This window comes from Thalassophryne amazonica, chromosome 11 (assembly GCF_902500255.1).
Source record: "Thalassophryne amazonica chromosome 11, fThaAma1.1, whole genome shotgun sequence".
In the NCBI taxonomy this organism is placed as follows: domain Eukaryota; kingdom Metazoa; phylum Chordata; class Actinopteri; order Batrachoidiformes; family Batrachoididae; genus Thalassophryne; species Thalassophryne amazonica.
In genome coordinates, this window is record NC_047113.1 from 52,977,978 (window position 1) to 52,991,840 (window position 13,863).

The following is a 13,863-nucleotide window of genomic DNA, read 5'->3' on the forward strand; positions in this document are numbered from 1 at the left end:
CGCCAATCTAATACTCAGAAACGGGACGAGAACCCTTAAATTGAATTGAAAATATGAATTCACCAAACTGTGCCCCTTGATTACAAATCATTGCTGCATCAGCTTTAGAGCAAGTCCTAGACCATTTACTATAGTAAAGCAACGGCTTTGGCAGACATATTGAATTTTCTGATAGACTGCATGATCGGATCGGTGGCCATAGTCCTTCTAGAATAGGAGATATGACATTTTGAAGTTTAGGGGGCCGTGCCTGGCGGCCATCTTGGATTTGCAAGATGGAAACGCCTGGTTATGATTTTTAAGCCACTAATTGTTATTTCCTTCATCATAACTCACCAAATCATGCCAAAAAACAGATCTTTAGACAAGTTCATACCACTTAGGACCAACATTATGTATCTTGGCGGCCATCTGGATTTTTGGTGGCCATCTTGGATTCTGGACAAATTTCAAGATGGCACAATATCTTATTTTGATTAGTATGGTCTGAAGTACCGGAATCCTTTGAGAAAACCTTGACAGGAAAAATGGCAGTTTTTACCTGGCTCAGCCCTGTCTATTGGTTTCAAATATTTATAATATGAGAAGTTACATGAGTAATTTTACAATTTTGGTATGTACAGTTGCAGAAACTCAAGTGTTTTTCTCTTTTGCAGATTCTTCTTCAAAATTGTAACATTATTCATGTGACTTTTCATATTATAAATATTTGAAACCAAGGAGTGTTTTTGTGTTCACCCTGCATTATTATTGCCTTATTTTTCCAAGATTTGCAATCTGCCGTACATCTGGTTGCATTGTAACTGCTGCAGTGTCACAAATAAATTTAATACGTGTAAACCAGACTGGACAAAATAAAGTAACATATAATAAATGCATCTTTTGCAACACAGCCACATCCTTCTGATTTTACTTCCCAGTCACAGAGAATATTGTTTTACTGCCTGACACTGCTTTGGCTTCACAGGGCATATATGAAGAGTTCAGATGCAAAACCCAGTATATCCAAAACCATAAATTTTTAGTTGAGGCCAGCATGTATCGGACAGCACTTGGCTGTCAAGGGGACCATCAGTGTGCAAAATATGAAAGAATTTGAACAAACTGTTTTCATTTTATTGATGAAAGTCTGTGCATTTCCGAATATGGTTTCTTTTAAATCTCCATTTTCAGCTGCATTTTTCTCCATTTAAAGAGAAGAATACTTACTGGGTTTTGCATCTGAACTCTTCATATGCTTCAGTAAGCCTAAACTCCATGAGTTCCATGTGATGGTCATTAAACATCTGATTGCTATCGTCACTTATGTGTTTCTTGATTCTGCTTTCATTTGTCCAAAAATTGTCACTAAGGAGGTAAGCATAGTGCTGTTAGCTTTACTAATGAGATTGCAAACAGACCCATCCGTCACTTTTTCTCCAAGCCTTCATGGTCACATACCGTGCATCCGGAAGGCATTCACAGTGGTTCATTCTTCCACATTTTATATTACAGCCTTATTCTAAAATGAGTAAATTAATTGGCAAACTCCAAGTGGGCTACCATGTGCCTTTTACTAAGGAGTGGCTTCTGTCTGGCCACTCTACCATACAGGCCTGATGGGTGAATTGCAGCAGAGATGCTGGAGCTGACAGAGTGACCATCGGGTTCTTGGTCATCTCCCTGACTAAGACCCATCTCCCCTGATCGGTCAGTTTAGACCGCTGTATCCAAACTTCTTCCATTTGCAGATGATGGAGGCCACTGTGCTCATTGGGACCTTCAAAGCAGCAGAAATGTTTTGTGCCCTTCCCCAGTTTTGTGGTTCGAGACAATCCTGTCTCAGAGGTCTACACACATTTCCTTTGAAATTGATGCAAAAAAAAAAAAAACTAAAATTCCTGCGTTGGGGTGAATGTGAGGCAGTGCTCTTTGAACGTCTGATGCAGATGGAAAAGCACTATATTAATGCAGTCCATTTACCATTTATGCTTAATTTGTGCTCTGACATGCACTGTCAACTGTGGGACCTTATATGTAGACAGGTGTGTGTCTTTCCAAATCATGTTCAATCAACTGAATTTACCCCAGGGTGGACTTAAATTAAGCTGTAGAAACATCTCAAGGATAACTGGAAACACAATACATCTGAGCTCAATAGGTAGAGTCTATTAAAGTTATTGTGTGAGATAACCTTGGATCAAAACTAGACTTGCTACTCTAGATTGTCCCTTCCTAAAAAGATCTTGCACAAGTTCAAAGTTGGGGCTCAGTGATGTAGGTTAGGATTGGTATTGCCCTTAGGTTTTTTTTTAATTATTATTATTATTACTAGTTTATTTTTAACTTTTAATAATGTCATTTGGGAATAGGCATTTACGAAACAGGACTTTCAAGTTATCAATTACAGAAAAAATGATTAACTGCACCAAATAAATTAATGCTTAAGCAAAAAACTATTTTTTCAAATTTTTAACACCATTTCAAATATTATGAACAGGTATTGTTGATTTCTGTTTGAGTGAATTTCTGCATCAAGCTATATGGCAATGAAGGAGGCATGTTGTGGGACAAAAAAAAATTAAATCTACATTTTACTTTTAAATATGGCTTGGATTCAGATTAGACCTCATAGAAATTGCATAATTCTGTCTTAGTACGTAGCTGTAGACCTGAAATGGCTCATTTTAGTCGTCCGGGATGTAGACGTATGTAATTCCTGCTTGTTCTGGAAAACACATCTCATGATTGAGTCGGCAGTTTATGTTGTGTCACAAGCGGGCTGCCACTCTGATTGGCTACAGCAGAACCCAGTAGCGCCATGCTGTGTATTGCAGTGCTACTACTCTGAGAGGTTTCATTAAAAAAAAAAAAAAAAAAAACTTTAAAAATGTAATATTGTTAGTCTTTTTGTGGGGTTTGTATCCCTTATGAATTATGGTGGAAATCCTGCGAGATCACATATGTCATAGTCACATAAAGTAAAAATAATGATATGATACAGGGGAATCACTGCATGGTGTTCCTGAGTTAGTGGTAGAAGTTGTACTATTACTGTAATACATTGTTTCTTTGTAGCGTGTTGGAGATCCACTGTGCGGCAGTGTCTGGTACCTGTGACCACTCCCACTTGGGATATGTCTCACAGTTGGTGTACTTGTCTCTGACTTTGTTCCTTATCTGTTCTGCAGAGAAGCCAACGTCTCCTAAGGGAACTCAGCTGACCAAGAACTACTACAGTGTGGTGAGTGCCGATTTTACAGGACACACACACATCCTGGTGTTTGTGTGGAAATGTGTGGGGTTTTTGTTGAATGAAAATTTGATCCACATTCGAGAGGTGTCGAGGTGCATCTGCGGCCGTCAGACAGCATTCTGAGTGCAGTCCAAACAGTTGGGCATTGTTGTGCGGCCACCCCAAATTTTTTGAACATGAGCAAAATGTTCTGAGTGGCCGCACAACTGTGCAGTCGAAGTAGAAAAATATTATACAGCAGTTGAAGTGCCATCTGACCGCAGTCTGACTGCATTCTAAACAATCGGACGGCGTGAAAGCGGCATTCGGGACATTCTGATCGCATTCGGGGGGATGTTCGGCATGTTTTCACCACTTCAAACTTTGGCCGAATATCCCGAATGTGCCTGAACACACCACAAGTGCAGCTCGAGTGCTGCTGAAATATATTCTGCTGAACCACAATCGTACAGTTTGTAAGTGCATTTTTATTCTTCTTGCTGCATTTTGGCAGCTGTCCAGGTACTCTTAAAGTGGTCCATCTATATTTGTACTGCGTTTACAGGCTTATGTGCACAAATCAGTCGGGGGTGGGGGGTTGGAGCGCAATCTGAGTATTCGGATGGCTGTCCTCTGCAATTTTTATTCCCTCACAGATATGGCACAAATTTTTTTTTCTTTATTTTTTTTGACATTCCGCCTGATTCGGCTTGGCTCGTGCTCATTCGTACCAAGTGTGACGGAGCCCTTAATCCTCTGCATCCCACTGAAAATGAGTTGCTGGTGTTGTGGTCTTTGCTTACCTCTGAAGCATTCTCCACTCTAGCAGCAGCTCCCAGCAAAGTAAATAGGTTTCATCATTGGTGCAGCTGTGATGGTTGTGGAGAAAACTTATCTTGCGCCTTGGACTCTAAGTGCAGGGGATGCCTGTAAGGTGCACTGTTCTATGTAAACTATCTGTGCGAGTCCTTCTGACACCAGGGAAGAGAAGGAAAGGGTATTGATCACTGTTATTGCTTAAAACGACTAAGACCTGAGACCAGCAGATCCTAGCCAGCTGTGCAGACAAAGTAGGATCTGGTAGCAAGAGGCTACGTCTGTGAATGTAAGAGAAATGTTCAGATTAAGAAAAACCTCATTACTTTGTAACACATGGTTCTGCAAGGACAACAAACTGTTGATAGTAATGAATTGATCATGATGTTATTGAAAAATCACAGCATGGTTCACCCAAAAGAATTCTGATTTAAAGGTCAAAAGCACTTACAAAATTTTAGTCTTCAATCTTAACAGAGAAATAATATATTGTGTCTGTGACTTTAGATGCTTCACTTTTTCCTGCTGTTTGTTCAAAGCAGAATATAAAAAGTGATTTTATGGCTTTTCTTGACTTTGCACATGCTCTTTAACTTAGTACAAACAATTAATTGAATTACTTGCATCAGTTTGCTGATACATACAGTGGGGAAAATAAATATTTGATCCCCGGTCAGTTTTGCAGGTTTTCCCACCTACAGAGAATGGAGAGGTCTGTAATTTTTATTGTAGGTATACTTCAACTCTGAGAGACAGAATCTAAAAAAAAAAAAAATTCCAGTAAATCACAGTGTATGCTTTTTAAATAATTAATTAGAATTTTATTGCATAAAATAAGTATTTAACCCCCTAGAAAAACAGAGCTTAACAATTGGTACAGAAACATTTGTCTGCCATTACAGAGGTCAGACGTTTCCTGTAGTTCTTGACCAAGTTTTCACACACTGCAACAGGGATTTTGGTCCACTCCTCCATACAGATCTTCTCCAAATCTTTCAGGTTTGGAGTTTCAGCTCCCTCCAAAGATTTTCTGTTGAGTTCAGGTCTGGAGACTGGCCAGGCCACTCCAGGACCTTGAAGTGCTTCTTACAGAGCCCCTCCTTAGTTGCCCTGGCTGTGTGTTTGGGGTCATTGTCATGTTGGAAGACCCAGCCATGACCCATCTTCAATGCTCTTACTGAGGGAAGGAGGTTGTTTGCCAAAATCTCGAAATACATGACCCCATCCATCCTCCCTTCAATACGGTGCAGTCGTCCTGTCCCCTTTGCAGAAAAGCACCCCCAGAGTAGAATCATCCTTACCCCACAAAGTGAGATCTTGCATGGAATCTCAGACCGAGGGAGATTGACAGTCATCGTGTTTTTTCCACTTTCTAATAAATAATCATAACGCTCGTTGTCTTCTACCAAGCTGCTTGCCTGTTGTCCTATAGTCTATCCCAGCCTTGTGCAGGTCTACAGTTTTGTCCCTGGTGTCCTTAGACAGCTCTTTTGTCTTGTCTGTGGTGGACAGGTTGGAGTGTGATTGATTGAGTGTGTGAACAGGTGTCTTTTATACAGGTAACAAGTTCAAAAAGGTGCAGTTAATACAAATAAAGAGTGCAGAATAAGAGGGCTTCTTAAAGAAAAATTAACAGGTCTGTGAGAGCCAGAATTCTTGCTGGTTGGTAGGGGATCAAATACTTATTTCATGCAATAAAATGCAAATTAATTATTTAAAAATTATACAATGTGATTTTCTGGATTTTTTTTTTTTTTTAGATTCTGTCTCTCACAGTTGCAGTGTACCTACAATAAAAATTACAGACCTCTCCATTCTTTGTTGGTGGGAAAACCTGCAAAACTGACAGGGGGTCAAATACTTATTATCCCCACTGTACCCTGCACACTCATGGTGTTTTTAAATATTTATGACTTCATCATATGACTTCTGTGTGACGTTATTATGAAGTCGTTCATACCAGTCAATCACAAATATCGTCACCTTCCTAAAATAATGGCTTAAGTCATATTTCCCAGAACATGACTTAGGCCATTATTTTAGGAAGGTGACGATATGTTGCTGATCAATATAGGCTTAGGTAATCCATCTAGGCTTCTTGGTTGTTGATTTACAAAAAATTGTTTACCTTGACATTTGACCTTTGACCAATCTACTCCAAAGTCTAATCACCTCTAGATATTTACCCAAGTAATATTCCCACCAAGTTTGAAGAAAATCCATCCAACTGTTTTTGAGTTACTTTGTCCACACACACACCTGTGAAAACAATACTGTTTTGCTGGCATGCAGAGTTAAAAAAAAAAAAAAAAAAAAAAAAAAATCCATCATGACCCTGCAATCAGTATGTCTTTGACACACTGTTTTCCTCTACTTTATTAACTTTAAATGTGTAACAACTATTTTAAACCCCATTTGAGTGCAGCACAGTTTTACTTTCTGCAGTTGAACGAACATGAACCAAATTAAGATGCTGCAAGATTGTAAAGACAAAAAAAACCTTCAGTTATCCTGATTGTTGACTAGTTTTGATGCTTTTACTTTTGATGATGCTGAAACTGCCATGATTACATTAGAATGATTTTAAAATATGCTGATTCCCCCCGCAGGTGGTGCAGGACATCTTGGAACATGAGCGGGAGTTTGTTAAGGAATTACAAACTGTACTGAGTTGTTATCTACGACCACTACAAGCCAGTGACAAGTAAGATCAGTAATGACGATGTCACTAAAAAAAGGAAAATCAGCTAATTACTCACACAAAAACAAAAGTCTCCTTCACCTCAGATGTAGTGGAATGGGATTATCAGGCTGTTCAGGCTATTTACAACATGCAGTCAAACATCTTGATTTGATTACTTTCAGGCTGAACTGGATTGTTATCATCTTGCGTTATGTGGCCATTGTTGTCGTGTGTATGTGTGTATTCAGGCTCAGCAGTGTGGACAGCGCAGTGCTGTGTGGAAACCTGGAGGAGATCCTCACTTTCCAGCAGGCTCTCTGTGTGGCTTTGGAAGAATGCACCAAGTAGGTCACGTTGAACTTTGAGCTCTGTCATCATCGTTTGTTTAATGATTTTATGCTTATTGTTTCTGTGAAACTGGTGGATGCAGATTCATTAGTGGTTTCTATTCGTTTATTTTAGTGTTGTTTTGGGAGCTATTGGGGTGCAAAATTATGATTTACTCAGGCTGAGAAATGCATTAAATGCATGACATGCATTTATATATTTGGTCAGGGATTAATACAAAATCAGATGTTCTGCAAGCATACCATTTTTTGTGTTTGGTGTCTGTACACCTTAAAACCTTGTAAGTTTGTGCAAACTGTTGCTTTCATTTTCTAATCATTTAACAGCAGTTTGCACAGATATGAAAAGAAATATGCAATATGTGCTTAAGAATATAAAGATTGTTTTCCATCTTGTTTCAACATCCAATTTAAATAAAACCGTTTGTCAGTGAGAGGAGGGGTTGGGTGATTTGATTTGATTTTTTTTTTCTGCTTCCACAGGGGGCGCCACAGAAACAGTTTCAGAATCACTGTTTTACTGTAATGTCAGTTGTTGAACCACTAATTCCTCATTTGTTGTGTGAACCAATCATAACTCCTGCTATTGTTGTGTAATTTATGACACACATAAATAACGTTATGACTGCCGTTTTCCCAGAAACGTGTCATATTTAATTATACAGTGGAGTCAGGGCCATAAATAATTGGGTAGAGACCACCTTTGTAACTTTGCCTCTGTACGTCACCACAGCAAAGTTGAAATCAAAACAATCAAGATGTACTGTTGGTGATTTTCAGCTTTAGTTCAAAAGATTAATAAAAAACAGCCTATTGCATTAACCTTTTTTAAAAATAATGTCCATTTTTATACACAGTCCATCCATTTTCATTGGTACTTGGACAAAGTAAATATAAGGATTATTTTTAATGCAAATCTTCACGTTTACAGCCAGTTTTCTGTAGATGAGTCAGAGGATGGATAGATGAACCTTTAAGTCACTGATTATGTCTTGGACTTCATTTCTGTCAGTTGTTAAGAAATGCAAACACTATTTTACTGCATGGTTAATGTTTCTGGAATAAACATTTGTCAAAAATTGAGTGACTGTGCAAGGAGACTAGAGAAGGATGCCACCAAGACATCATGAAGGCGTTACAAGCTTCTTTGGATCTGTTTGGAGAAACTGTGGATAGTACAGGTTTTGCTTGTTCCGCCACCAGTCACAACTTGATGTTTGAGTAGAACATCTTTTTATTAAAGCCCTAAAATTAAAACTGAAAGTCTACAGCATGCTCGCATCTCAGTTGTTTCATTTCAGCTCTGTTATGTTAGCATACACTTGATGAATCTGAAAATGCATGTTAAATTTGAGCTTGAAGAAAATTCTCATTTGAGAATTAGGTCATTTCACACATGAAAGGTTGGTAGAAGGACTGGACCAAAGTTTTTCTTTGTATACTTTTGTTCCGGTTAATTTGGTCAGACTAAAGAACTTATCATGGTGTACTTACACCCTGATTTCATCATCCGTTTAGGCTGCATCTCCCTGTACTTAACATTGTTTGGGTTATTGCAAGTGTGTTGACATCTGCTTGTTGAACGCAAACAAAAGTTCAATTTGAAAGGAGAAAAATGAATGAATGGATTACTTCCATTGTAACAACACTATTATTGTGGTATTTTTTACCAGCAGAACACAACAGCTCTTCCCATCAAAGATTAACATGTTCAACTTTTTCTGCCTGCTGCAGTGACATAAAATGTCAGCAGTACTGAGTCGCCTGGTTTTAATCAGGAAAATTCTTCTACCTCTCTTGACTGCTTCCCTTAGGGGTCACCACAGCAGATCAGTCGTTTCCATCTCACCTTGTCCTCTGTATCTTTCTCTGTCACACCAACCACCTGCATGTCTTCCCTCAGCAAATCCATAAACCTTGTTTTTGGCCTCCCTCTTCTCCTCCTGTCTGGTGGCTCCATCCTCAGTGTCCTTTTTCATATCTTCCCTGGGTCCCTCATCTGCACATGTCCAAACCATCTCAATCTCACCTCTCTGACTTTGTCTCCAAACTGTCCCACCTGGGCTGTCCCTCTGATATGTTCATTCCTAATCTTGTCCATTCTCATCACTCCCAAAACGAATCTCAACATCTTCAGCTCTGCCACCTCCATATCTGCCTCCTGTCTTTTTGTTAGTGCCACCGTCTCTAAGCCGTACAACATAGCTGGTCTCACTGCTGTCTTGTAAACTTTCTCTTTCTGGCTTGCTGATATTCTTTGGTCACAACTCACTCTTGCCACTTTTCTCCACCCACCCCACCCTGCCTGCACTCTCTTCTTCTTCCACACTCTCCATTACATTGGACAGTTGACCTCAAGTATTTAAACTCATCTACTTTCACCACTTCTATTCCTTGTAAGTGCACTATTCCACTGGGCTCCCTCTCATTCACACACATGTATTCAGTCTTGCTCCTACTGACTTTCATTCCCCTGCTTTCCACAGCATATCTCCATCTTTCTAGGCTAGACTCAACCTGCTCTCTCTGCTCACTACAGATCTCAATGTCATCTGCAAACATCATAGTCCATGTCTGATCTCATCCGTCAACCTGTCCATCAGGAAAATTAATTAATTTGTTGCCTGTTTCTTTTCATCTTTCACGAGTATACTGGGTGATGATAATCTATCTCAGTGTCCTATAATTGGTCTGAAAGTCTCTTAACCAGTAATGCAATTTACCGTCGGAATAGTAGGGGGCACAATATGAAAAACAAGGCAGGGATTTCTTTTCGTCTGCTCCGCCATTGTTCCTAGTCATTTATATATACATGTATGTATGTATGTATGTATTCTGGACAAATTTGTCCTTCAGTGGGCTCCACTTCTTCATACAATCATCAACTTCCAAACCCCTCTCTCTTGAACCATTAAAACAAGCCGTCCGCAGCTCAAGTACAATCTCTCCAATTTTCTATTAATGGAACACAACATCACATCTCACTATACGCTGATGACATCTTATTGTATATAAACGATCCGGTACAATGTATCCCACATGTCTTGTCAACCCTTGAACACTGTGGTAAGTTTTTCGGCTTTAGAATAAATTGGCAGAAATCAGCTCTGCTACTGTTAAATCAGGCTATTCCATTTACTAAAACCTTTACGTATCTGGGGATAGACATTTATTCCTCTATACAAATGATAACTAAAAAAATTTTTTGTAATACACGCAACAAAGTCATGGCGGACTTTGAGAGGTGGTTTAGCCTGCCAAATTCGCTTTGTGGCAGGCTGACTATAATAAAAATGAATGTTCTGCCCAGAATCAATTTGTCAGTTTTATGCTTTCTGTTCCCCCACCCCCTCAATATTGGAGCAAATTGCAATTAGCAATAACGAAATTTCTGTGGTATGGTAAACGACCTTGTATTAAGCTCAACACAATGCAGCGAAAAAGGCAGGCCGTTGGCCTGTCTCCCCCAAATTTCAAATTTTATAACTGGGCCTTCACACTGAGGCCTTTATTAACTCTGTTTCAACCAGATGCACAGGTGTTGTGGTGAGCTTTGGAGGAGCGGATGTTACTTCCATACTCTACTATCTCAGCCCACTAATGCCATTTGAGAGTTGGTCCTTTAATTTTATATTTGCTTTTTGTTTGAAGGAGGGTGGAGAAATTAGTTGGTTGCTCTTCTGGGTGGAGCCCACATTCTCCAATATTTAACAATGATAAATTGTTAATTGGCGGTCAGTCAATCCATTTTCCTGACTGGGAAAGGAAAAATATTTGTACACTTGGCGATATTTATGGAAGAGGGGAGGGGGGTTACTTACTTTTCAGAGTATATGCATTAAGTATGATATCCCACATACCTCCTTTTTTTCTATTTGCAGCTGAGAGCGTCTTTAAAAGACAGTGCTGTTTCTTTACAGGGCCCTCTCACACCACACTCTCTTCATAAATTGTTCCACTCTGCTGGAAGCACACGTGGTTCTTCTGGTTTTTGTTGCAGCACTGTTGCACACCCTTGGCATTAGACAAGATGTGGAGGAGTGATGTTCCAGATCTGAAACCTACATTTGATTGGGACAATGTCTGGGTTAATGTGAGTTTAGCATCCAGAAACCCTGACCATCAGCAAATAGATCAGTTATATATACTGGATTTGCTGTGGCGACCCCGAGTGCAAACAAGGGAGAACCCGAAGGGACTATACAGTAGTGTTCAGAATAATAGTAGTGCTATGTGACTAAAAAGATTAATCCAGATTTGAGTATATTTCTTATTGTTACATGGGAAACAAGGTACCAGTAGATTCAGTAGATTCTCACAAATCCAACAAGACCAAGCATTAATGATATGCACACTCTTAAGGCTATGAAATTGGGCTATTAGTAAAAAAGTAGAAAAGGGGGTGTTCACAATAATAGTAGCATCTGCTGTTGACGCTACCATCTCAAAACTATTATGTTCAAACTGCTTTTTTAGCAATCCTGTGAATCACTAAGCTAGTATTTAGTTGTATAACCACAGTTTTTCATGATTTCTTTACATCTGCGAGGCATTAATTTAGTTGGTTTGGAACCAAGATTTTGCTTGTTTACTAGTGTGCTTGGGATCATTGTCTTGTTGAAACACCCATTTCAAGGGCATGTCCTCTTCAGCATAAGGCAACATGACCTCTTCAAGTATTTTGACATATCCAAACTGATCCATGATACCTGGTATGCGATATATAGGCCCAACACCATAATAGGAGAAACATGCCCATATCATGATGCTTGCACCACCATGCTTCACTGTCTTCACTGTGAACTGTGGCTTGAATTCAAAGTTTGGGGGTCGTCTCTTGGGGCCCTTGGACCCAAAAAGAACAATTTTACTGTCATCAGTCCACAAAATATTCCTCCATTTCTCTTTAGGCCAGTTGATGTGTTCTTTGGCAAATTGTAACTTCTTCTGCACATGTCTTTTATTTAACAGAGGGACTTTGCGGGGGATTCTTGCAAATAAATTAGCTTCACACAGGCGTCTTCTAACTGTCACAGCACTTACAGGTAACTCCAGACTGTCTTTGATCATCCTGGAGCTGATCAGTGGGTGAGCCTTTGCCATTCTGGTTATTCTTCTATCCATTTTGATGGTTGTTTTCCATTTTCTTCCATGCGTCTCTGGTTTTTGTCCATTTTAAATCATTGGAGATCCTTGTAGATGAACAGCCTATAATTTTCCCCCCTCCAATCAACTTTTTAATCAAACTACGCTGTTCTTCTGAACAATGTCTTGATCCTCCCATTTTCCTCAGCTTTCAAAGAGAAAAGCATGTTCAACAGGTGCTGGCTTCATCCTTACATAGGGGACACCTGATTCACACCTGTTTGTTCCACAAAATTGACGAACTCACTGACTGAATGCCACACTACTATTATTGTGAACACCCCCTTTTCTCCTCCTTTTTTTTTTTTTTTTACTAATAGCCCAATTTCATAGCCTTAAGAGTGTGCATATCATGAATGCTTGGTCTTGTTGGATTTGTGAGAATCTACTGAATCTACTGGTACCTTGTGTTATGTGCTGACGCGGGTCAGAGAACCGAACCAGCATCTGACAAGGGCCCAGCGCTAAATAACCAGAAAGCGGTTCCAAAAACAAAAATTATTTCCCTCCTGTGCAATAATTTGTGTACAACATAAATGTTCGGTTGTCTGGCGAGGTGAAGGACGGCGCGCTCTCCAGCGCCCAAATGGATCAAAGCCCGGCGCTTCTGGACTCAGATTCACCGCCGAACACCCCCCAGGTGGATACGACAAACTGACTCTGTGAAGGACGGAAAAGGTGAGGTAAGTCAACAAAGCTACAATAAATATCCTTCAAAGGCACACACTATCAGCAACACATTCAGGTCTGAATTTAAACTTTATGTAAATGAGCAGTTTCTCACAACAGGTGGAGGATCATCAATCCATACGCCACGACAGTGAGGAGCAAACTTCACAATTCTCATCAATGTTCAAATATACTGCGTAACAAAATACCAAATTACTGTTAACACTTATTCAGACAATCATCACCTCTGGTGTGTGCTGACAGCATGTGTCCCTCACCCGTCCTCCTTCACAGGCACGATGTGTCAAACCCTGGCGCGGTCCTCAGCGTCTCACAAACGAACATCACAAGGTCGAGTTCCCGGCAATTCTGCTCGAATCACTCATGGCTTAAATGCAGAACGCCATCTCATTATCTGCTTCAGCTGAAAGTCTTTAAGTTTGCACGTGAGCATCATCCACAGGTGCTGCAAGTCGTTAGGCCTGCACGTGAACATCCTCCACAGGTGCAGCCAATAGTTCTGATGAAGGTGAAGGACTCTTCCGCCAGCACCTTCTCCACAGAAAAAAACAGTTTGCATACTACCTGGAGAGCAAAGAAAAGAAAACAACACCAAAATGTCCAGCCAAACCCCCCAACACACACCTTGTTTCCCATGTAACAATAAGAAATATACTTAAAACCTGGATTAATCTTTTTAGTCTCATAGCACTACTATTATTCTGAACACTACTGTACATAGGGTATATTTAACCCATAGGAAGCTTCACTTGATGAAGGTTATAAATGATCCAACATGTACTCTCTGTACATCTAATGCTGCGTTTACACATAACGACGACAAGTCACGAATGCCACGAAGTACATATTCTTGGCTGCTGATCACGAATGTGATGATTCGGGGCAGAGGCGTCAGGTGTCCTCAGGAACTGCTACAACCTGTTACCACGCGTTACGATTAATGGCACATGTTGCTGGAGAATTATCAG

At 39.9% G+C, this 13,863-nt stretch overlaps 1 protein-coding gene across 2 annotated transcripts in view; it reads left to right on the plus strand.

The window, feature by feature from the left end:
* Positions 1-13,863, plus strand: part of arhgef6 (Rac/Cdc42 guanine nucleotide exchange factor (GEF) 6) — a 128,610-nt gene that overhangs the window by 55,568 nt on the left and 59,179 nt on the right. For both annotated transcript variants that reach the window (XM_034181684.1, XM_034181683.1), the window contains exons 6-8: positions 3,171-3,223; positions 6,640-6,734; positions 6,962-7,057. In XM_034181684.1, the coding sequence (XP_034037575.1) occupies positions 3,171-3,223; positions 6,640-6,734; positions 6,962-7,057 (244 nt within the window). The remainder of the gene's footprint in view (positions 1-3,170; positions 3,224-6,639; positions 6,735-6,961; positions 7,058-13,863) is intronic.